The sequence below is a fragment of the Hibiscus syriacus genome, unplaced genomic scaffold, assembly GCF_006381635.1.
Source record: "Hibiscus syriacus cultivar Baekdansim isolate YM2019G1 unplaced genomic scaffold, ASM638163v2 tig00000329_pilon, whole genome shotgun sequence".
Classification (NCBI taxonomy): Eukaryota; Viridiplantae; Streptophyta; class Magnoliopsida; order Malvales; family Malvaceae; genus Hibiscus; species Hibiscus syriacus.
Window position 1 is genome coordinate 762,741 of NW_024061782.1, and position 25,935 is coordinate 788,675.

The window sequence follows — 25,935 nt, forward strand, 5'->3', positions numbered from 1 at the left end:
AATTTTCAATAATTGGTGGCCAAATTTGACCAATTTTGCTACCCCATTAATGCCAACAAATTGCCACCTATAATGTTGACTAATGATGCAATTTGGTGTGCCAATTTTCAACATTGAACCCCATCGGGTCTTTGACAGGGTGATCCACTTAGTCCTTATTTGTTCCTTATTTTTAGCGAGGGGTTGTCATCTTTGTTTCGTCGAGCTTCTATGATGGGCAAATTTTATGGGGTCAAATTGAATCGATATGCATCAAGGATACCTCCTTTACTCTTTACAGATGATTGTCTTATTTTTTGTGAGGCCTCAGCGTCCAATGCTATTACAATGAAGGAGATTTTGCGCATCTATGGTACTAGTTCTGGTCAAGTGGTGAATTTTGACAAATTAGGCATCGTCTTCAGTTCAAATGTAATTGAAAAGAATCAGAATAAGGTTCGTCGTATTCTTGATGTCACAAATACAACTAATCCGGAGAAGTATCTGGGTATTCCGGATTTTCGGTCTACTCGACCTGACTCAAAAATTATAAATTCTCTACCCCACTTTTTGAGATAAAATCCAAACCCAACCAAAATAATATATTTATTAAAAAAATTATTTAATAAAATATGTATTTAATTGAAAGAAATAATATATAGATGTGTATTATTGTAAGTATCCCTAAATACAAAGGTAAAATTATAATTTTTTCAGGTCGGGTCGATTATTTTTCACCCTAAATTCGAACTTGATTTGATCCGAACAGAATATTAAAAAAATCAACCTTACTCGATACGAATCTATTTTTTTTAAATCTAACACTATTAGGTTGGGTCGGGTCAAAATCCCTCAGGTTCGAGTCCCATGCCATCTATACGTCTGAAGACAGACAATGGTTTGACCCTCCATAGACTCTCTTTGCTTCGATGAGTGTTGGCCACGTTAGATCTACCTCTGTTTCATTCTCCTTGCTGCATGCTGTCACTGATTATTTGATTTCGACGTAAGGATGTCAAAGAGTTGATTGTTCTTGTTTTTTTTAGTTGTATATTAGCCCGCCTTTCCTTGGACATTACCAAAGTAAATATAAAACAAAAGTTAAAAGTAAACTCAAAAAAGGGAATGCCTAACTAAATACGAACTAAATAAGCTAAGAAACGGCGTGATCAGAAATTTAATAAGATAATTAATAAATTCGGTAAAGCACTACCAGAAATGTTATAGACTCGTAATGTTGTAGATGGAAAACATGAAGAACTATTAAAAAATTTGGTACCCAGTAAACTTTGGTTATTGGTAGGTATCGATACACATATATAAGTATCCATACTTATTTTATTGTGGAAAATACTAATTTAGGGTTATCTTTTGAGTGATTTTTAAGATATTAATTTAGTAATTATAAGCATTAATGACTTATTTTTATGTTATGGTATATATTATTATTAAATTTAAAATAATAAACATAGATCACTACAACAATACAGGTTTTTAGTGTCGTTTTTCAGTCATATAGTGGTGTTTTTAAGCGCCACTAAAAACCCTTGTGGCGAAACAAAAAAATCGCAAGAAGCACCGGTAAAACCAAAACCGCAAAAGGTAGCGGCATGCCACTATATATCTTTTCTTTTGTGGCGTTTGTAAAAAAATGCCGCTAAATGTTATGACATATAGTGGCGTTTGTTCCTAAAAACACCGGTAATGGTAATTACATATAGTGGTGTTTATGAATGTAAACGTTGCTATTGACTATGGCTATAGTGACATTTTCTGTATAAACGCCACAGAAGATCTATAACTTTAGTGGCGTTTTTTTCTAAAATGTTGGTATTGAGTATGTATTTAGTGGCGTGTTTTATACAAACGCCGCTAATTAAAACTGATTTTTCTTATGCTATTTTCTTTCTTTTGTTACCCAAATTTAAAATTTTACATGTAGCATTATCCAATAAACTTGACAACCATACCAACAAACTTGAAATCCATAACAACCAACTTGAAATCCATAATAATAAATCAAAGTTTATATTAACGTAAAATATAATGTAGTTCAACATTGTTAACTAAAACCCCTAAAGAATATATCTAAAATAACATCTAAGATGGTGAACTCTAGGGTTGATTTTATCGTATCATCTGCATCATAGCTTGAAGTCGATTTTCAAAGTCTTCACATTTTTTCTGATATGTTGCTTCCCTCGCTTCAATTTCGACTTTATTTGAGCAACTTTTTGATCCATTTCAGCCAACTATTGTTTTAAACGACTAACTTTTAATTGGGAAGACTGATTTGTGATGACATGTACTGAGATGAACTGGATTCAAAATATTTGGTTGGAGTAACGAATGATCCTTGATAGCAAACCCGACCATATCTTTCAGGACCCAAAACTTCATTAATAACTTGATTTTCGATGTCATCCACATTAACAGTACCATGACTTGAAGCCGTAGCTTCATATCCGCTTTTATCCCTCAATTTTTCTGAATAATCAATTCAATAATTATTTTAAATTAAAATGTCATACTATAGATATAAATTTAACATAATTCAAATCTTGTGTCCAATAAATGTACTATAATTTCTGTAGCTTCATCAGTCATAGGAGTGTCATCCTTTTTTGTATGTGTCATGTTGAAGAGCTTTATTTGTCCAACTTTACAACCAGACGTATTTTCCTACAATGTAGAATAAAAATTAAGTCTTGCAAAAAATTGATTAATAATATAAATAATTTTCGTTACTTTGTGCTACCAATTGTAAATCACTATGTCAACAATCAATAATACCTCATCATTAGCTATACAAGCAAAACTCTTCGATCCAGTTGTTTGAGTAAACTTTTGTTATTGTCTGCTAGCAACACCAACATGCTCTTGGTCCTAAAATTTTAAATTTGTACTTATAAAGTCAATATTATAATGACATTATTTTGTTTTTGAAAAATACATCATACCTGTCATTTCTTTGAACTCCAAAACCTGATTGCGTCTTCTCATTGATACCTGAGCATTCCAGGTGGGATAGTTTGCAGCTTCTCTTCAAGGCTGAGATCATTCTTGAAGTATTTCTTTTTTAAAGAACTCTTGTGGTCTCTCATCTCTTCCCTAACGCTTGCTTCAAATAATCGTCTAAGACCTCTAAAGAAATTTCTCCTACAAATAACATAAGTGTTCAAAGTAAATATAAATTACTATTTAATTGTTATGGATTATCTACTATAATGACATTATTACTTTAACAAAATCCAAAGCCTGATTTTTGTTACTATTTTTCATTTCACGCCATGACTCATAATTGATCGGTAAAAGATTAGCATTACGTGCAACCATGCCTAAGTAACCAGATAGAAGATGTGCTTCTGGGCCAATAGGTTGCCGTCATCGTTTCTTGAAACTTTCACACGGTTCCCATGAGAAAGTTGGTATAATTCCTTCAACATTGTACGTCTTCTAGTCTTGCGTGTTCGACCATTTTCAACTATATAAGAAATAATTAAATGTAAGTTTTCAAAATGAACCATCAATTAAAGAACGTGTCGAACATTACCTTCAATTTCTACAACTTCTTCAACAGTAATCGGAACTTCCGAAGAGCCAACAACAATCGATTCCTCATTAAATGTAAATCACTTAATTTTCTCCTAGGTATGATATATGTAATAAACAAACAACAATTAATAAATTAAAATATAAAATCTTACTACATTGTTATGTCATATCAATTCTCATAAATATCTTCATCCACGTCCTCCCGAACACGTTGAAATTGTGTAGTATCAGTGATAGTTTCATCTAAGTTTTGTGCTATAAAGGTAAAGCTTCTGATCTTGTTTCAATGTCATCTCTACTTCCACCCCCGATGTTTATCAAGTCTCTGGGGGTATTACGGAGCACAACATACCAACCTTCATTATCACTCGAATAATGAAATTAGTGTTCGAGATACATACCTTGAACTTTCAATCATTATCTCATACCACTATAAATATACAATTTAACATTCGAAACAACAAATATAGAACATACCAATATCAATAATCACTTAGTTGGAGCTAATTTAACTTATCAAATTTGAACTATGATCCACTAATTTATTTCTTGAGTTGAGTACATATGATTCACCCTTAATTTATTTAAAAATTATGTTAAGCAACTATGATATAGCTATGCAAAACATTTCAAAACATAATCAATTAGAAACATATGAAACGAGACAACTTTGCTAACCTAGTACTTGCGTAATTTAGATATCTTTTATATCTAAAAGATTATATTATTTCACACTTTAATTTGGTAAACATGTATCCATTTTTCATGCTCAATTACATTCAGTTTCTAACCTACAATGTAGTTACTTTATCAAAAAAACAAATATGGGTAGAATATTAAGCCTTATTTACACTTAGTTAGGACATTTAAACTGTCAATTTAAGCACTTGTTAAGTTCCTAAAAACACGTCAATTTAGTCCGTTGCATTTACAAGTTAGGACAGTTACACTGTCAATTTAAGCACTTATTAAGTAGCTAAAAACATGCAATCAAACATGAATACTATACCAGAATAGACTAATAATGCATCATGTTTCAGGTTTATCCTTGGTGCAAATCTTTATTGATCTCTTTATTCATTTTATACAACAAATTTTCAGCTTAATAAAGCAGCGTAGAATACTTATAAAATAAAATCTAGAAAAATATTGCTCTTATTTATGTTTAATATTAAGTACCTGAACGATTAATTAACATAACAACTTAATAAATTTAATGCCATCAGCTACTTGTTGCGTATTGTACACAAAAAATTATAACCCTTGCATGATCCAATTTCAACAAAACAATCCCCGAAGAGAATAGTTTACAAACCAAACTATGTTCATCACAATTCACTTACCAAAATGAACATTTATACATATAAATTTTTTGACAATACTCTATATAGTCATGGCTCTTGGACAATTGAAACTCATATCTTAAATCTTTATAAACTGTATAAAAAATAATGAAATACCAGCTAATGCATATTCAGACATTTCTTCATTTCAAGTTACACTTACCATTACTTTTGGAATTACAAGCGATATTGATTCAAGTGGTTTCATCATTCGCCTACTCTTAATCTTTGAATTTTGAATCCATAACTTGAATTTAAACTCAACTCATTAAATTCACAATTACAACACAAATATAACAATTGATTAATGTTTCTATTTATAAGTACCAACTAAGGTAAATATTATGAGAAAAATTCATAAATAACCCCACCTTAATTATATGATGATCTAACTCCTTTCTTTTTTGATAATTCTCTATCAAATTCTTTCGAATTAGCTATTGGGTTCTAAGATTTCGAAATTATCTCCTTCTAATCTTCTTTTATTTTGGTACCTCATTTAGCTGAACTCTCTTCTCCTTATTTATTGTGCTTCTTAACTTCTTAAAGAAGCCAACTTTTGGTGGATACTCCCTACAATAACATACTGTTATTTTGAAATTATTATTACCTTTCTTTATTAATATTAAAAAATATTATTAGTTCATAACACTGTTATAAGAATAATGAATTTCCTTTAAGATTATCTAAACCCACCGATAACTTAACAAGCAAACCTTCCACCCACAGAGGCATTCAATGGAAACCTAGAAGAAGAATGATGAACATAAGCTTAAATAAAGATCAAAAGAAATAGCCAAATGAGCATACCAAGGTATGGGAAGAAGAAAATTTTGAATTTATCGTCAAGTGATAGAGCATATTGCAAGAAACAAGTTGGACGGTTTTGGACCACGAAAATGGCAGAGTACGAAGTAGAAAAGAGACATACATATTGGTGATTGAAAACCGACGATGGCGGCGTGATGTTGTAGTTGTGGTGATGGTGCACGGTGGTGACTTCACTGTGATGACTGGGCATTAGAGGAAAATTAGAAAAAAATGGGAATGAAACAATTAGGGATTTGGAGCTCGATGGGTTAAAAGGATTGTACAATTGCGATGTTTATTACAAAAACGCTGCTAAGTGTATGACTACGGGTTCATTACAAAAACGCCGTTAAAGTGCATGATTATTGGGCGTTTATTACAAAAACGCCATTAAAGTGCATGACTATTGCGGCATTTATCGAAAACGCCACTAAAATGCATGATTATTGCGGCATTTATAAAAAAACGCCGCTAAGATGCATGACTATTGGGCGTTTATTACAAAAGGGTTGCCTTATAAGAGACAATCGCAGCATTTTTACTAAAAACACCGCTAATGTTTTTTTTTTGTGGTGTTTTACCCGTAAACACCATTTTTTGTTCAAATTTTGTGGTGTTTTAGTTAAAAACGCCGTAAAAAACCGCTACCGAACAGTTTTGATGTAGTAAATATTATATATTTATTATTATCTTTAGTTAAAATTGTTAAATTTAAATTCTAAATAAAATTTTATAAAAAATCTAAATAATCAAATAATTTTTTGTGTATATGAAATTATTAAATTAATGTTGTAGGTGAAAAATATGAAGAACTATTAAAAAATTTGAAACATAAATTGCATAGCTTTTGTATCCATACTTACTCTAAACGAATGAATATTGTTTCGACAGTAAGCTATGTCCAACTATTGTCCTGAAAAAGTATCTATACTTATACTGTATGTATCGATACTTATATTTAAAACTTAATCGGTTAAAATAAAATAGGCGATACCTATTATGTTAAGTTTCTTTGAAGGTTTCTAATAATGTAAACAGTAAAATAAAATAGGCGCTACCTATTATATTAAAATACCTATTGGTTTGTTTAAAGGTTACTAATAATATAAACGGTAAAATAAAATAAGCACTACCTATTGCGTTAAACTACCACGGTTTGTTTAAGGCTACTAATAATATAATCGGTAAAATAAAATAGGCGTTACCTATTACGTTAAACTAATTACCCGTTTGTTTAAAGGTTAATAATAAGGTAAACAATAAAATAAAATAGACGCTATCTATTACGTTAAATAAGCACTACCTATTACTTTAAACTAGCTATCGATTTGTTTAAAGATTAATAATAATGTAAACAGTAAAATAAAATAGGTGCTACCTATTATGTTAAATAGGCACTACCTATTACGTTAAATAAGCGTTACCTATTACGTTAAACTAGCTACTGATTTGTTTAAAGGTTAATAATAATGTAAACGGTAAAATATATACAACTTAACCATTTGAAATATTTTTTTTAAAATTCGAAAGTATTGATACTTGTAGGTTGATGTGAGGGGTGGAATTCATCAATTTTTTCAAAAATATCGATACATCATATATCAATTATCGATATTTTAACATTCATCAATTTTTTCAAATGCTAAAGTCTCGATAACAGTCATAAAAAAATCTAAAATTCTAAAGTATCGATATAGGGTATTAATAATTTTCCTGAATACATACTGATACGCATACACTAAGTATATAATAATTTCCATATATCTACACTAAGTATCGATATTTTTACAAAGATATTTTAACGGAATTTTGTAAATAAGTTTCGTAACCGGTTTTCGTCCTGGCACGAATTTTTACTTGGCAGGAAAAATAATGTGGATACAAAATAATTAAAAAAAATGGTTTGGAGTCGCCATCGGCCTTTTGGGTTAGGTAGGTCGAATACCTAAAAATTACCTTTTAAAAGAGTTTTCTAAGAAAACATCAGTTAAAAGATAAACTGATCCGCGTTTAACCAAAAATTCATTCTTTTTAGAAATAAAAAGGGATTCGTGGTCGGTTACGTTTAGGGAAGGATTAGCACCCCTACAACGCCCAAAATTGGTACTTATTAATTATAAATTGTCTCTATTATTGAAATTTAAAGTTTAAAAATATATTTATTCCATAATTTGTTAAGTTTATTAATATAATTTTAAGATAATATATTAATATATATATTTTATTAAACAAGATATTTATTTATTTAGAAATATCAGAAAAGGGCTTCTAGGTGCTTTAAGACAACTCCTTTTTAATTTTGAATAAGTTTTAATAGAAAATAATATAAAAACAGATTTATATATTAAAATATTTATTTTTTTATTTAAAAATATCAGAAAATGGACATCCAGTTGCTTTAAGACATCCTTTTTAATATTGATAAATATATATTAAAATATGATTATTTTTCTTAAAAGTATTTTAATAGAAATAAAATAAAATAAATAAATAAATAGTACTTATTATATATTTATATGACTAACTAATAATAACATAATAATTAAAGTAATAATTTAAACTTATTGAAATTGAAATAATAATAATAATATAAATTAAATTGCAATTAAATAGTGATGAAATAAAAAAATTAAAACTATAATATCATATTCATAAATAAAATAATAACAGAATTAATTAATGACTAAAATGAAATAAAATATAAATTAGCATGCAAAAAATCGAAATAAAATAAAGAAATAACATTGGTGACCAAAATAAAAAATGCGTAAACTAGAATGGTTTATGAGTGATTAACCCACTAATTTGTGATTTAAAAAAATGCTTAAAGTACAGGGATTTTAGCGTGATTTACCCCGCAAATTAAACTAAACTCCTTAGTGACCAAAACGCAGGACGCAGAAAACATAGGAACTTAAACATAATTTAACCTTAAAAACAGTGACCGAAATGTAAAACGCGGTATAAACTAGAGTGACTTAAAAGTAAATAACCCAAAACCTAAGCTATATATATATATATATTTTTCTCTATTTGGCTAACCTATCCACTCTTCTTCATCTTTCCTCTCAGAGAGAGAAGCTCAATCTTCTCCTTCTTCCTCTTTTCATAACCGGCCGATGGCCATAAAACCCCCACACCTCGCCGCCGGCCACCGTAAATCGGTGGCCAAATACTCTTCCAATCATCCCTTACACAAAACCCGAACCTAAAATTTATCCCTAAAAAATTTTAAATCCCGATTTGGGATTTAAACTACCAAAATCCAGGCCTAACAACTCAAGCTTTTTTTCCTAATGCTTCAATCGGCGTTTCTCCGACAACCTAGACTCCGACGATGAACCCTTGGCACCGGTACAACTCACTCTTCTTTACTATTTTTTTTTATTTCAAAAAAATACAAATAAAAGTAAAATACAAATCTGAAAAATAAAAACCTTTGTTGTTTTCTGATTTTTTTTCTTTTTATTGATGCTTGATCTCCTGGTTTTTTTTACAATCTCTGTGTTTCCTCTCTCCTCTTTACACTGTAATTTTTATGGGTTATATATTAACCCATTTACATGTTTAAAACAAAAGTAATGATTGTTGTTTGTTTGGTGGTAAGCTTTAGGAGGGACAGCTGGGTTACTTGCTGAAACGTGGAGGGACAGCTGGTTTAGTGGAAGCTGTTGGAGAGTTGTTGTGGTGGAGGGGATGCTATCGTTGGTTGCTGGAAGGTGCTGGAAATGCACGTGGAGGGGCTGCTGTCATTGGTTGCTGGATAGGGAAGGTAAAAATGGTGATTACAACTGCCCCCTCTTTGCTCGTTGCTGTAGAACAGGAATGGAGCAAAGACAAAAAGCACCATTTTTAGCTTGAATTGTCCAAACGTTTGAGCTATAAGTTCTTCGTATTATGAACTCTTCTGCTGGGAATGGCGATCCACCTCCTTATGTGATGGATTTGAAAAAAGGTTAAACAATGTTGATGTTGATATATTTCTCTCTATGACGAGCCGAACAAAAGGTTGAATAAGTTCTTCCCATTATGCACTTCTTCTTCTTCTTCAGATGAGTTCTTTATTATGAACTTCTTCTGGAAATGCTGATCCTTAAAAGAGGTGTTGATTCAACTTCATATGTGATGAATTAAGATAAGGTCGAACAAGTTCTTCTCATTATGAACTTCTTCTTCCTCTCAAGATGAGTTCTTCTCATTATGAACTTATTATTCTTCTTTAGATGAGTTCTTCTAATTATGAATTTCTTCTTCCTTCTTCAGATGAGTTCTTCTCATTATGAACTCTTCCACTGGGGATGACAATTCATCTCCTTCTGTGATGTAATCTAGCAAAAAGTTTGAACAAGTTCTTCTAATTATGAACTTTTTCTTCATCAGATGAGTTTTTCTCATTATGAACTTCTTCTGAAATGTTGATCCTTGAAGGAGGTCATTGATTCAACTTTATATGTGATAAATTAAGGCAAGGTTGAACAAATTCTTCTCATTATGAATTTCTTCTCCTTCTTCTGATGAGTTCTTCTCATTATGAACATTTCTAGAAATGTTGATGTTGATCTATCTCCTTCTGTGATAAAGTCAAACAAAAGGTTGAACAAGCTCTTCTCATTATGAACTTCTTCTTCCTTCTTTAGATGAGTTCTTCTCATTATGAACTTTCTCTGGAAAAATTGATGCTGATCTATCTCCTTCTGTGATAGAGTCATGCAAAAGGTTGAACAGGCTCTTCTCATTATGAACTTCTTCTTCCTCTCAAGATGAGTTCTTCTCATTATGAACTTCTCTGGACAAATTAATGTTGATCTATCTCTTTCTGTGATAGAATCATGAAAAAGATTGAACAAGTTCTTTTCATTATGAACTTCTTCTTCATTCTTCAGATGAGTTCTTCTCATTATGAACTCTACCTGGCAATGTTGATCCATCGAGTGATGAATTCAAGCAAAATGTTGAACAAGTTCTTCTCATTATGAACTTCTTCTTCCTTCTTCAAATGAGTTCTTCTCATTATGAACTCTTCTGGAAATGTTGATCCATCAAGTGATGGATTTGAGCAAAAGGTTGAACAAGCTCTTCTCATTATGAACTTCTTCTTCCTTCTTCAGATGAGTTCTTTTCATTATGAACTTTCTCTGGAAATGTTGATCCATCAAGTGATGGATTTGAATCTTTGCTAAAATCTTTGAAATTCCTGTCAACATTTAACATGGATAAAATGAATGGAAATGCACCTATTTTTGCAAATGCCTAAATATGATGCATGAATATTAAGTTCATTTTTATTTGATTTCAAATTGGTGAACTTGGTCTTCTTCACTTCATCATTTATTGCCAGGATTACCTCTGGAATGTAGCAACTTATACTATCAAGCTTTCATTTCTGCAGAATCATCTGATCAATCTGTATCTTGGAGTCTCTTTGCTTCATTTAAGTCTCATAAGAAATGTTTCATTTGGGAACTCTTGCTGTAGTCATAAATATGACTTTGATGCCCCATTTTGTCTTGGATAAAACCAACTTTCTTTGTTGGGACTTGTGTAAAAATTCAATAAAGCTTTCATCTTTGAAAAGAGAATCTGTCATCTTTAAAAAGAGAATCTATCATCTTTGAAGAGAGAATCTATCATCTTTGAAAAGAGAATCTATCATCTTTGAAGAGAGAATCTATCATCTTTGAAGAATGTAGATGTAGATATGTCTGACTCAGCAGGGATTTATTAGGAGAGTAGAGTCTGTTCTAATTTGACTCTTGAAACACATCACAAGGAGGATTTATCCTAATTCTTTTCATGTCTTCACATCTAATCAGATCTCGAATAAGGCAACTTGGACCATATCATGTCGAGATGTTTAACAACAACCTGCCGTTCAACATTAGTTGGCTCCACTAGTTTCTTGTTGTTAAAATTATGCTTCCCTTCTATGGAAAGAAATCTTCATCATATCTCACTTCTGACCTCGAGGTTGAAGAAGACAAACTTTATCTTGGATCCATAAATGGAAATACCATATGATTGCAACATTGGTTCAGTACCAGAATAACTGGTTCGTAAAACATTTGACAACACATTCATCATCTCATATGGTTTCTGCTCAGATGTTTGTAAAGTATTTGACAAACATTCTTTATTTCTTGTGACTTATGCATAAATTTCTGGTCAGTGAAGCTCTTTGCACAGTGTTTAAAGCTTTTGTATGATGTCACAAGACCACTTGAAAACAAAAATCAGTGGGAATACAAATGGAATGCTGGCATGACCAAAAAATTGGTCAAATTCACAAGATATGTTGGTGTCGAGACACTAATTGATCTTGATATCATCTCGGGCAAGGGCAAGTGTAATACTGATCATGTTTTCTTATGTAATGAGCATTGTAGAAAGTAGAAATACTTCAGCTATAGAATTCATGTACAGAAAGATATCCGTGGAATTCTTGCTGCTAGGGATGAAACGCACATGATAAAACCCAAAATAGATGGAAACTCAGTTCATCTTAGCTAGCAATTATGATCCCAATAACAACGGAATAACAGTAATATAAGTGAGAGTCGAGTCTCCCTTTCCAATGTCATCAAGTAAGCAAAAACTGATGTGAAAATAGCTTCGTAATTCTAACAGTATGGTTGAAACTAACTGCCACGAATCTCAAAGAAATATTTCCAATCATCACCGACACACATAATGCAAAATTCAAAGCCGAGATTTTGAGGAACTGAACTCTGGATCGAGTAGTCTGCCCGGGGACCATCTTTATCCATGCAATCATGATGTAGTTTATCAAAGAACACACTGTCATGTGACACATGGTTTAAGAAGATTGGGTATTTGAAACCATACTTGCTGAGTAGATATTTGTTCAACAACATGATCATAATATAACTGCTTGATGAACAAAGCAATTATGTATAGTCAGCTCGACTATCACTGTTTCACCATTTTCATTCTTCACACCTTTCTATCTCATTGGAAATATTTGTTCAAGTCAATGATCTTGACATAGGATGTTGTGGGCCTTCAGCATGCCCCAACATTGGCTAATACAAGTGTTCAAAATGCATCAACAGTTCTGATTCTGATTGAAATGGGCTTTCAGCATGCCCTATCATTTTGCTGATAAATATTCAGAATATTTCAACATTTCTGATTCGGATTGAAAAGGGTTTTCACATGCCCCAACATTTGCTTCTTGTTAATCTGAGCCTTCAAAATGCCCCACATGTATCTGTCTGAAGTGAACTTTCGAGATGCCCAATATTTTACTTCTGATTCAACTCTCAATGTATGTTTAACTGGAATATCATGATCCTCATGAGGTCCAATTTTGACAATGCACTGTGGTGCTTGTAGCTTTCTTCATGCCCCAAATCTGTTTATCTTAAATACTCTCATTCTAGTGTCACTGAACAGCAGTGTTGTCAAGTAACTGGAGAAATTCTCTTTATGTTGTCACAAATTTAAGAAGAACTCAATCATTCTGACAGAAACGTCTGAAATGAGGTGACCATTTTCTGTATCTAGAGGGGTTTAGTCAGACAGAGCAGTAAAAATAGCTTGGTAATCCGTTCCAGACTGACACAGTGGCTTATCATCTTTCAGTGAAAGCCATCTCTGAAATATACTTTTCTGTGGGAGAGAAACCAATTTATGCAAACAGTAATCTGATGCAATAGGAAGACTACATATACAGTGGTACAGGCTTTTGAAAAATCTACACCCATGCAACATGTTGATTCTGATAATAACTCATCTGATTATGAAGCGATCTTTCAGGATGATTTCACAGATATTGATTGTTCTTTCTGATACCGAGGAAATCCTGAATTCTGATTCTGATGAGGAGAATAAACTGTTATACTTGACAAAAATAGGATATTCAGAGGTTGAGGCTTCATAACCATGGAGAGAGGTGGTCCAATTTATCAATTACAGAGTTGACAGATTTTATATGCGCTGCTCAAATGGCTAAGGCTACTGAAACACTTCTTCCGGTAAAAGATAGGAAGCCATTATGCAATGATCCCAATTACAAGAAAAAGCGAAAATTTGGGCTATGATTTTCTTAAAAAAGAAGAAGCAGAGGAAGCTTAAAAAGAAGCTTCTTAATGAAGACGATCATGCAGTTCATCTTTCAATTCTAATGATTGGTTCTGGGGTTCCTACCGAACCAGATCAGATAACTCAAAGAACACTTCTAGCAGATGTTATTAGGTCTCCTTATTTCTGCTATGAGCAAATTCATCTTTTAAATCTAATGATTGGTTTTAGGGTTCATACCAAATCAGATCAGATAACTCAAAGATCACTTCCAGAAGATGCTATTGGGTTTCCTTATTTCTGCTACGAGAACGTGGCATTTGCTCCAGTTAATGTTTGGATTGGAATATTACAGTACTTATTCAATGTAGAGCCAGAATTTGTAGATTCGAAGCATTTTCATGCTGCTACACTGAAAAGGGGCTATATTCATAATCTGCCAATTGAGAACATATTTCCTCTTATCTTGTTTTCTCCACGCACTATACATGATGCTTTTCCATTGACAAAATGGTGGCCTTACTGGGATCCACGAACAAGGTTGAAATATTTACAATCATGTACAGGAAGTGCCGAAGTGCCAGAAAGGATCTGCAAGGTTTTTGAAGCTTATGATGATGAGCCATCTTCGAGTGTCCTTAAGTATATTCTTGATGAATGCCGAAAATGGAATCTAGTATGGGTTGGAAGGAATAAAGTTGCTCCACTTGAACCTGATGAGGTGGAAATGCTTTTAGGTTTCCCTAAAAACCATACACGAGGAGGAGGATCTGCTAGAGACATGTTCCCCGGTGGTATCAATGTCCTGTCTCTTTTCTCTAGAATCAGTGATGCAGAGGCCGTCTTTTACTATCTTGACATATCTTTGAAAATAGATGTGTAAGAACTGAATGATGATTGGTTGGAGCAATTGATGAGTAGATTTGGCGGATTCAACCTTGTTGTCGATGGCATCTAGTGTAACAACCTTACTGGAAGAAATAAACATCATCAGGATGAAATAGAAGATTTTTGTTGGTGCATTTTCTTGCAATGATTGCCACAGTGACTGTCTCTTCTGATGCTCCAAAATACACACTGCCATATCCCACTATTCCCTAACCATGGAAAGGTTTAGTTGATGGTAAAATTGGTTATCTCAACTTTTGGAATCTTGTACGGCATACAAATGTAGGAATTTGTTCCAACGTCTTATTCTGTGTCATAAGTCCTCAAATTCAAATTCAACAATCTTCTGAAGGACATAATGGATATCATTTTGACAAAGAAAGTGATCGGCATAGAAGAAGTAGCAATGATGTATCAAGACTTGAGCTAACACCAGAGTGCAGGTAGTGACTTGTTCATGGTTCTATGATGTAATCTTCTAGAGAACATGAATTGATGGTTGGGAAAAATAATCTGTCTGGTGATGCTTATCACCCTCAGCATGAGATAAACGATAATCTTTCTTGATGAGCCGTTGATAATGTCATAGGAGAGTGTCACAAGTTCAATTCTCCAGACTTTCTGGTTTCTTGGACCACTTGCCTTCAAAAATGTGAAGTGCTTCATTATTCTGGCCTCGTTCATTCTTTTTCTACAACAGAGGTAGAATAATCAACAATTGCTTCAAGGACCTTCCTCATTTGATACTGTCCTGTTTAAAAATGTTTTTTTTCTCCTTTCTTTATTGAAGAATGAATGAATTTTGTAAAGTATTACCCCTTTCAGGTTCACAATATAATCAAATCATAAATAATAAGTTTAATGAATATCTAATAAATCAACTACACTTTTAAATCATTCAAAAATCATAGTCCTATGGCAAGTGTCAAAACTATTGACTGATTTAAGGTGTAGGTGGATTCTGGTAAAGTGGGTTCTTTTAAGTTGGTTCAGTATGTCGTTTCGGGCTTCCACTAACTTAAAGAAATGGTTGTTATGCTCATCTTGTAAAGATGCTTCTCGTTTCCAAAATTTCAGGAACGTCTTTGGGATGTGCGGTGCTTCATTTAAGAGCTTAAAATCGTCTCTTATGTCGTTGTTGCACCATTCAATATTCGAGCTGCCTTTTCAGGTTTTCAACACGAATCCTCCTTTGGTTTCAAGATGTTATTTAAAAATTTACATCTTGAACCCCCCTTTTATCATTTTTTATATCATGCATTAAAGATTTTAAAAACCAATTTTTGCAAATAAAAATCAATCTTGAGAGGCGGAATGAATTCTGAAGATATTCTCTCTTAATTGGATGCCTTCAATTTTGCTTTGCTTGACTTGGATCTGCTTTGTTGGGGATTTTTCTATCATCTGGATCCCTCTAGACTGCCAAATTTTGGATTCATTTCCATTTTCTCATATCTTCATCATTTCTTGCTCTTCTTGTTGAATATGAATATCTGAATTAATTGTACTTGATCCATCTTGTAACTTGAGGCTCCCTGGAGTCACTCATCTTGATTCAATTTCTCCCCTTTTTTTATTTTTCTCATTTTTCCTTTTTCTTTTTTTCTTTGTTTTTTTTTCTTTTTTCTTCTTTCTTTGCTGGATGAGTATAAGACTTCAATTTCTTTGAGCGTCTCCTTTTTCTTTTTGTCATTTTTCTTCTTCAAGTATAATATTTCTTGACAGAATATGAGTTTATTTGGTTTCTCAGAACTTTCCCATCCGTTTTTGCCAAGATCAACGCTTCTCGGGAAAAGGCCTTTTTTACAACATAGGTCCCTTCTCAATTAGACATTCATTTCCTACAAAAAATCTTTATGTATAGGCAATATTAGATCACACTCTTAGAACTCTCTCGGATGTACTTTCTGTTCGTTACCTTTCATCATCCATTTCTAATACATCTGCCCATGGCAAATAGTTTTCAATTGGTTCTCATCAATAAGGTTTAATTGATCGAAATTGGATACATTTAGTCTTCTCCAATTTGTCTTCCTTTAGGATACAAAATAATGTGATCTCAACTTCAATTGGTAATATTGCTTCCATCCCATAAGGTGTTGTCCCAATAAATGTTCGCACAGTAATTCAATATGCATATAAGGCAAAAGGTAGCTTCTCGTGCTAATCCTTGTAAGCTTCAGTGGTCTTTGTAATGATCCTCTTAATGTTCTTATTTGCTCCTGCAAATGCCCCATTCATCTTTGGGTGATATGACATTGAGCTGGCGTGCTTGATCTGTGCTCGAAGTTTAGTCATTTCATACATAGAAGTCCTTGTAAAAAGAGGTATCTCCAGGGGGATGAATATTCAAGATTAACTTTATTTACATGAAAAATGTAATTAATGCATGATATATTTATTTCAATCAATCATTTTTTTTCTTTTTTTTTTCTGAGTATGCTTCAATCACTCGAAATCATCTTCAATGAGTTGGTCCATGATGCCCCATCTCGTCTCTTCTTGTAGTAAGATTCACGGATAATTGAAAGTTTGGTTCTTTTGAGGTATTTTGGTTTATGATGGTTTTGTGTTCGAAAAGACAAATGTGTGACTTTTGAAGTCATGTATACAATATCATCAATCAACTCTACCCGAAAAGGTAAACATCTGGAGTGGTGTCAAAAATAGGTGGAGACACTTCTTCAGAATCTTTGTAGTGTCAGGATTTGGTTTGAGTAATTGGCATTGGATGGGATATTGAAGATATAATTTTACCACTTGCCAATAGATCTATAACTCTTGATAAATTAAAAGAATATTTAATTTACTTGATACTCAATAATCTCAAGATTAAAATTTGACTCCTTGCTCATAACCATAAAAGAAACACATATTTATTTATTGCACAAAAGGCGGAGAAAGGAACAAAAAACATATTCAAACAAGATGCTGAAAGTAGAAAGGTACTACAGTGGTAGATATCAACTTCCACTTGTTTATCTATCATGCCTTATTATAATGTTAGGTGTGTAATAGGACTAAGGTTTTTTTGTCCTCATTTGCCTCCCATTTCTTGATCATCTTTTGTGTCAAATTATTTGGATAAACTCTCAAATCCACAAATCTTTGATTCTTCCTGATCAGTCTCTATCATCATCTTCTTTTTCCCCGAGTGGAAATTGGGCTCAATTTTATATTCAGAATAGCTTCCTTTGGTGATGAAAGTTTTGTTCTGATTCTGAATGCATCTTGCAGCTGTGATTAAAGTAGTATTCACTAGACTCTTTATATTGCCCACTGCTTCACTTGTCCTCGGAACATTTAATACAAATGTTTGAGGTTTCTTCAGAGTTACATTTTTCCCATTCATTCTTAAACTGGTGGGCCAATCTCGAATTGCCTCTCTTTTCATTTTTTCTTTTTCATTCTTTAGTATCAGAGAAGTATCAGGAGTTGAATCTGTCATACATACTTCATATTCCTTAATTTTGCCTTTTTTCTTTTCAATATCTCCTGCTGTATGATCTTCATTTGCCTTGACCGTGTTAATTTCATTTTGGGGTTTGAATACCGGTTGTTTAATCAAAATGGATTGACTGTTAACATCCACTCTTATGATTTTATGAACCAAAAGGTCTTGAACTTGTCTTTTGAAGTTACCGCAATTCTCGATGGAGTGTTCTGGGATTCCAGCATGATATTCACAAAAGACTTTCTCATTATACCATCTCGGGTAAGGAGGCAACAAAGGCTTAGCCTGACATGGGCCAATAAGATGGGCTTTGAGTAACTCAGGATATAACTTGCTGCATAAAACTGAAGGAAACTTGGGTAGAATTTCCCCTGACATCACTGTCACATTACAATTATTTTCTTTGCTTTCTTGAAGATCTTGTGACTTACGATCTAGATGTTTGCTTTGTTTAGCTTTCTTTAATAGTACTTAAATTTCTTCTATGTTTCTCTTCAACCTGATCTTTGTCTCATCTTCTGGGGTCATACCCAATTTTTGGAGATTTATCGAATTTCCACATTCCTTGGCAAAGTTCTGGTCATTTGTTTCCATTGCATCATCTATATTATTCATAATCCTATTCAAATCTTTCACAACAGGATCCTCTAAGGGTTTCTCTCCATGTATCACAACATTCATCAGGTTCATCAGTTTGGTCATTTGCTCTTTTGAATCATCCTGGAACTTTTTTTTGCATGATCAGTCATTTCTTATTGAGTCTTGATAAGTTGTTCTTGCAATTTCTCAATTCTACCAACCCTTGCTAAAATCTCATTCATGGCTATTATTCTTCTTTAGGAAGACAAAGTTAACTCCACTTTGATTCTTCATGGAATTCTCCACAAATTATTCCACGTTGTCATGACTAAATGCATGTAAAATAGTTTGAAATAAAATATAATTATGAAAATGTAAATGTAAATGCAAAATGTAAATGCAAATGTAAATATGTGAATGTAACAATAAAATGCAAATTGTATAGTGCAAAAGCAAATATAAAAGTATAAATGCAAAATGAAAAATGAAAGGATGCAAAATGCAAATGTATGCATGAAAAGGTGTTACTCAAGAGTGATCATCTTAGAACAGATTTCATTGAACACAAAAGTTTCAGTACATCAAACAAAACTTTACATATAGGGATATCTTTCACTTCTAACTTCTCCAAAGCCCAGTTAGTTTCCATTGAGTCTTCAGTCTGCTTTATCTCCTTGTAAAATCAGTTAAATCTATCATTTAAGGACCATATTGCTTGTCTGGACTGCAACTTCTTCCATGACATTTTCTTTCATCCTCTGTGTCATTTCTCGAAGTTGTTCATTTTCCCTTGTAAAAGAAGCTTTCTGTCCAAGAAGTTCTTGAACAAGATCCTCATATATGTTGCAGCTCTTTTTTAGCTTGGTGACCCCTGTTATCCACTCTTCTGGGGTACTTCCTAGGCCAGCATTTTGAAAGGTTTGACTGATCTTCTGAAAATCTTCATGCATGGTTTTCATTTCTGTGCTCAATTCTTATTTTTGGTCGTTCAAGTCCTTCAAATAACATGCTTGAGCTTCATAAAAACCTCCACTACTCTGAATGCCCTGACTGATACTCTTACCATAGACTGCTTTTGGTATCAATCTGGCAGAATCTTTGTAGAGTACTTTTGGTATTAATATAACCGGTTCTCTATGTACAGAACTTCCCTTGATCCTCGTAGTTTCTTCAGGATGTCTTTCCTTGGCCGCATCATATTTTGTATGATCATAAAACTTTTTGTCCATTTACAATTTCTTTCCAATTTGATGAACAGTCTTTCAAGTCAACACCTTTTGATTATGCCATGATCATGTAATGCAGACAAAAGAATATAAACAAATTAGAGCAATGTAACATGCATGAAAAAATAAGAAAACAAAAATAGAATAATTAGTATCAACTAATGGAAAAAATATATCTATCAAGGTATAAATCTTAACCTCATGCTTTCTAGTTCCATGCTTTGTTTGGAAAATTTAACCTAACCGCATGATTTCTAGTTCGCATGCATTTATTCAGGAAAAAGAAAAGGATGAAATAAAATAAATTAAAAACTAGAGCTTATTTCTCCTTTGTGTATACCTACTGGCATGGTTTCAGATCGAGAGAGTTTCTAGGGTTTATTATATGTAGGTTTTCAGTTCTAGGAGTAAAGGTACTCGAACTGTCGTTGTTGATGCCCCCTTGGGCTGTCAACCCTCAATCCTAGTCCATTACAGACTTAAGCAGATCGAGTTCAATTCGAGGGGACACATTTCTCTATGCCTGACACGGAGAATAAATTCTCACGAAGACATAGAGCATATGAACCCCGAAAGTTACTTGCTAGGTCTGACACGGAGAATAAATTCTCACGAAGACATCGCTTTCACTCCCACTCAAAAGGGACAAACTCAATTATAGAGCTTTATGTTATGCAATGCAAGTGTTGTGTGTGAGGAGAAATATTCAAACCTCTAACAGATAAATAAAATAATTAATACCTGAAAAAAATATTAATAAAATAATATAAAAATAATAAGTAATAAAAAATTTGAAAGAAAAGAATTAAAAATTAAATAAATGAATTTTTAATTTCTAATTAATAGAGACAATTTATAATTAATTTTAAAGTTTGACAGTTCCCCAGCGGAGTCGCCAAGCTGTCGTAACCGGTTTTCGTCCTGGCACGAATTTTTACTTGACAGGAAAAATAATGTGGATACAAAATAATTAAAAAAAATGGTTTGGGAGTCGCCATCGGCCTTTTGGGTCAGGTAGGTCGAATACCTAAAAATTACCTTTTAAAAGAGTTTTCTAAGAAAACATCAGTTAAAAGATAAACTGATCAACTGATCTGCGTTTAACCAAAAATTCGTTCTTTTTAGAAATAAAAAGCGATTCGTGGTCGGTTACGTTTAGGGAAGGATTAGCACCCCTACAACGCCCAAAATTGGTACTTATTAATTATAAATTGTCTCTATTATTAGAAATTTAAAAGTTTAAAAATATATTATTTATTCCATAATTCTGTTAAGTTTATTAATATAATTTTAAGATAATATATTAATATATATATTTTATTAAACAAGATATTTATTTATTTAGAAATATCAGAAAAGGGCTTCTAGATGCTTTAAGACAACTCCTTTCTTAATTTTGAATAAATTTTAATAGAAAATAATATAAAAACAGATTTATATATTAAAATATTTATTTTTTTTATTTAAAAATATCAGAAAATAGACATTCAGTTGCTTTAAGACTGTCCTTTCTTAATATTGATAAATATATATTAAAATATGATTATTTTTCTTAAAAGTAATTTATAAAATTAAATTTATAAATAGGATTTTAATAGAAATAAAATAAAATAAATAAATAAATACTACTTATTATATATTTATATGACTAACTAATAATAACATAATAATTAAAGTAATAATTTAAACTTATTGAAATTGAAATAATAATAATATAAATTAAATTGCAATTAAATAGTGACTGAAATAAAAAAAATTAAAACTATAATATCATATTCATAAATAAAATAATAACATAATTAATTAATGACTAAAATGAAATAAAATATAAATTAGCATGCAAAAAATCGAAATAAAATAAAGAAATAACATTGGTGACCAAAATAAAAAATGCGTAAACTAGAATGGTTTATGAGTGATTAACCCACTAATTTGTGATTTAAAAAAAAATGCTTAAAGTACAGGGATTTTAGCGTGATTTACCCCGCAAATTAAACTAAACTCCTTAGTGACCAAAACGCAGGACGCAGAAAACATAGGAACTTAAACATAATTTAACCTTAAAAATAGTGACCGAAATATAAAACGCGGTATAAACTAGAGTGACTTAAAAGTAAATAACCCAAAACCTAAGCTATATATATATATATATATATATATTATATATTTTTCTCTATTTGGCTAACCTAGCCACTCTTCTTCATCTTTCCTCTCAGAGAGAGAAGCTCAATCTTGTCCTTCTTCCTCTTTCATAACTGGCCGATAGCCATAAAACCCCCACACCTCGCCGTCGGCCACCGTAAATCGGTGGCCAAATACTCTTCCAATCATCCCTTACACAAAACCCGAACCTAAAATTTATCCCTAAAAAATTTTAAATCCCGATTTGGGATTTAAACTACCAAAATCCAGGCCTAACAACTCAAGCTTTATTTCCCAATGCTTCAATCGGCGTTTCTCTGACAACCTAGACTCCAAAGATGAACCCTTGGCACCGGTACAACTCACTCTTCTTTACTATTTTTTTTTAATTTATTAACCTACTGTTTTTTATTTCAAAAAAAAAAAAATACAAATCTGAAAAATAAAAACCTTTGTTGTTTTCTGATTTTTTTTCTTTGTATTGATGCTTGATCTCCTGGTTTTTTTTTACAATCTCTGTGTGTCCTCTCTCCTCTTTACACTGTAATTTTTATGGGTTATATATTAACCCATTTACATGTTTAAAACAAAAGTAATGATTGTTGTTTGTTTGGTGGTAAGCTGTAGGAGGGACAGCTGGGTTACTTGCTGAAACGTGGAGGGATAGCTGGTTTAGTGGAAGTTGTTGGAGAGCTGTTGTGGTGGAGGGGATGCTATCGTTGGTTGCTGGAAGGTGCTGGAAATGCTCGTGGAGGGGCTGCTGTCGTTGGTTGCTGGATAGGGAAGGTAAAATGGTGATTACATAAGTCACTTTCAATCTTAACATTTCAATTTTTTCCTTCAAATTAACAAGTTTCTAAAATGATAAAATATCGAACATCATAGATGATATTGAAATTTGCTAAAGTATCGACTATCTTATCATAGTAGTATCGATATTTATTTTAAAAATAATTGCTATCCATAGGTACACAATATATTAAATCCTGCCGATATAATTAAACACAACTTTAATATTTCATATTGTAACCTACTTCTTTATTCAAAATAAAATTATTGAACGCAACCTAGTATGTTAATATTTATTTATAACAAAATATGAAATTAACCTATTTTGTTATCGTCGAATTTCGAAGGCCCCATTAACTTAAACTTTAGTAACATTTTAGGCACTACCTAATATGTTGATAATATTAATAACAAAATAAGTAATTAACCTATTTTGTTATCGTCGGATTTCTAAGACCCCATCAGCTTAAATTTGGTAATATTTTAGACGCTACCTAATATGTTGATAATATTGACAATAAATTAAGTAATTAACCTATTTTGTTATGTCATATTTCTAAGGCTTCATCACCTTTAAACAAGCGCTACATATTACATTAAATAGAAGCTACATGTTATGTTATTATGGTTGATAATGTTTCTAATAATTAACCGGCTATGTTAAAGTCAATATTTTTTGACACATTTTACATACGCCGATAATATTCCTTATTTTTTCCATTATTATTACAAACACAATAATATTTCCATTGAAAACATATAACATTTTCATTAACACTTTAACCGATCAATTATTTAACCAATTATTTTAATTTTTATCTGTATTTTAACGACCTCACATCATAACCTTCCGAGTCGATCACGTTATATCTACCTTGTTTTGTTCTCCTTGCTGCATGCTGTCACTGATTACTCTGATTTCGACGTAAGGATGTTAAAGAGTTGACCTTTCGTTCTCGGTTTTTCCTTTCTAGCTGTCTCATTTTTTGAGTTTGCTTTTAACTTTTGTTTTATATTTACTGTACCTTTAAGGTGCGTTTGGTTTACGGAATGTAAGATTATCAGTGAGAATGTAAGATTACCAGGAATAGATTACTGAGAATGTTGTATTTTGTGTTTGGTTGGCTTAGCAGGAATATGTTTGGTTAAAGGAATAAAATATTATTGGAATGTATATTTAACCAAATTATTCTTATTATATATTTGTATAATATTACATGTTAGAAAATATTTATATATTTTCTTTAAAAAAATTAAATTCATAATATTTATATTTTTTTACAAAATTAAAAATATAAAAAAAGTTTAATGAAAGGATAAAATTTTATTTTAACCCCTGAACTTCATATAAAATTTTAATTATAGATTTTTTTTAAATTTAAAATAATTTAAAGATAAATTATAATTTAACATTCGTGAATTTTTATTATTCAATGATAGAAGAATAATATTTTTGAAAAAAATAAAAATTTAAGGACATTTTAATCTAAAAAGTCGTAATCTAACAATACCTAAGGAAAGGGAGGTAATGACATTGCCGATAATATACCCAAAAAATCTACTATTGATAATCTTACATTACCGAAAATAATCTTTGTAGTTTTTAGTGCGTTACACCTGCTCATCGTTTTTATTATTAATTGGGCTTATGTTTCTTTATTAAAAAAACTTTTTATATAATCCTCTATTATTTTGTTATTTTTTTCCCTCATAAATTCCTTACGTAAAACTTTTCCTATTCTTCCTATACAACCCCCTATTTCCTAATATTTTTTTACCTCATAAATTACTTACCTAAAACTTTCCTATACCTCTTTACTTTCTGTATAACCCTTTATTTTCTATTCTTTTAGCCCATAATTTTTTTATCTTTTAGATTTATCATACTCTCATTAACTAAAATAAGTATTGTTTTTTTTAATTAATAAGTATTGTTCTTTCCTCGACATTTTTATATTTCAAAATTTTCATCAGGGTCACAAGCATTGGTTAGTTTTGTGCTGCAGCAGGAAATTCCTGCTGACTTCTCATTAGTTGCCGAGGAGGTGAATCTCTGTACTTGTGAAAAATAGTTTCAGCAGCATGCATCAACCGTCTGTTTTTTTCCCCTCTTTGCATTGTAGAACTCTTCTTTCCTTCTAAATAATGTTCTGAGTTCACTTTAGGATTCTAAAGATCTCCGCAAGGATGGTGACCAGGAAATAGTTGAGCGTATTACAAAACTTGTGAATGATTCTATAACTAGTGATGGATCATACAATGTTACTTTATCCACAGAAGATGTTCTCAAGGCCATTGACAGTGGCAGATCTGAAGCTGGTTCCCAAGGTCGACACTGGGTTTTGGATCCTATAGATGGTACTAAAGGGTGAGCTCTGAAACTTATTTGACATGATTTATTTTGCTTTAGTCATAAAGAAGTGGCTGTTTGCTATAATAAAGATTCATTTCAACGAGTGCATGTTGTTTATGATATGCCTTATCCAACATTAGGTAGTGTACTTCCAATTTAACTCCTTAACTCAGCCATGATTAATGCAGGGTGATGTTTAGATTTGCTTTCCATTTTCTGTTACTTAGTGTAGAAGGACTAGCATGAACCAAGCGACCCCGGTAGCAAAGGAATTGTTGTTATTCCTTGAGCTCCCGGATTCGAGTACCAGGAATGTTAGGGGTTTGAGCGTTCAACGTCAAAGGGGATACCGTAACAGTACTATGCAACGCACAATAGTCGGGGATCATTTTATAACTTTTAATAGTTGGGGACTCAACAAACAGCACCTTATAATTGGGGGACTATTGTGTAGTTTACCCTATAATTAAATTACTGATGTTTAGCGAACTTACTCAGATTTTATGTTTCTTTTTATCTTTTCCATATTGTTTGTATTTCATTACAATTTGGTGTGAAAGAAATAGTGTAATGATATTTCATTCTCATTATATGTGCTTCTAGACCGACTTGATGAATTAGTCCACCTTATTTCATATTTTACACTTTAGGTTTCTGAGAGGAGATAAATATGCAATAGCATTGGCTTTGCTAGATGGAGGAAAAGTTGTTCTCGGTGTGCTGGCTTGTCCAAATCCCACTAACGTCCATCAGTGCCGCTGATCAGCATTCTCCAAA

General features: G+C 32.0%; 1 protein-coding gene across 1 annotated transcript; it reads left to right on the plus strand.

The window, feature by feature from the left end:
• The first annotated feature begins 327 nt into the window (after nt 1–327).
• On the plus strand, nt 328–25,935 carry LOC120175251. The gene is made up of 6 exons (XM_039181950.1): nt 328–435; nt 9,301–9,459; nt 22,644–22,785; nt 24,735–24,850; nt 24,971–25,173; nt 25,809–25,935. The coding sequence occupies exons 1-6, from the start codon at nt 328–330 to the stop codon at nt 25,918–25,920; spliced, it is 840 nt and encodes a 279-aa protein (XP_039037881.1). The 3' UTR covers nt 25,921–25,935.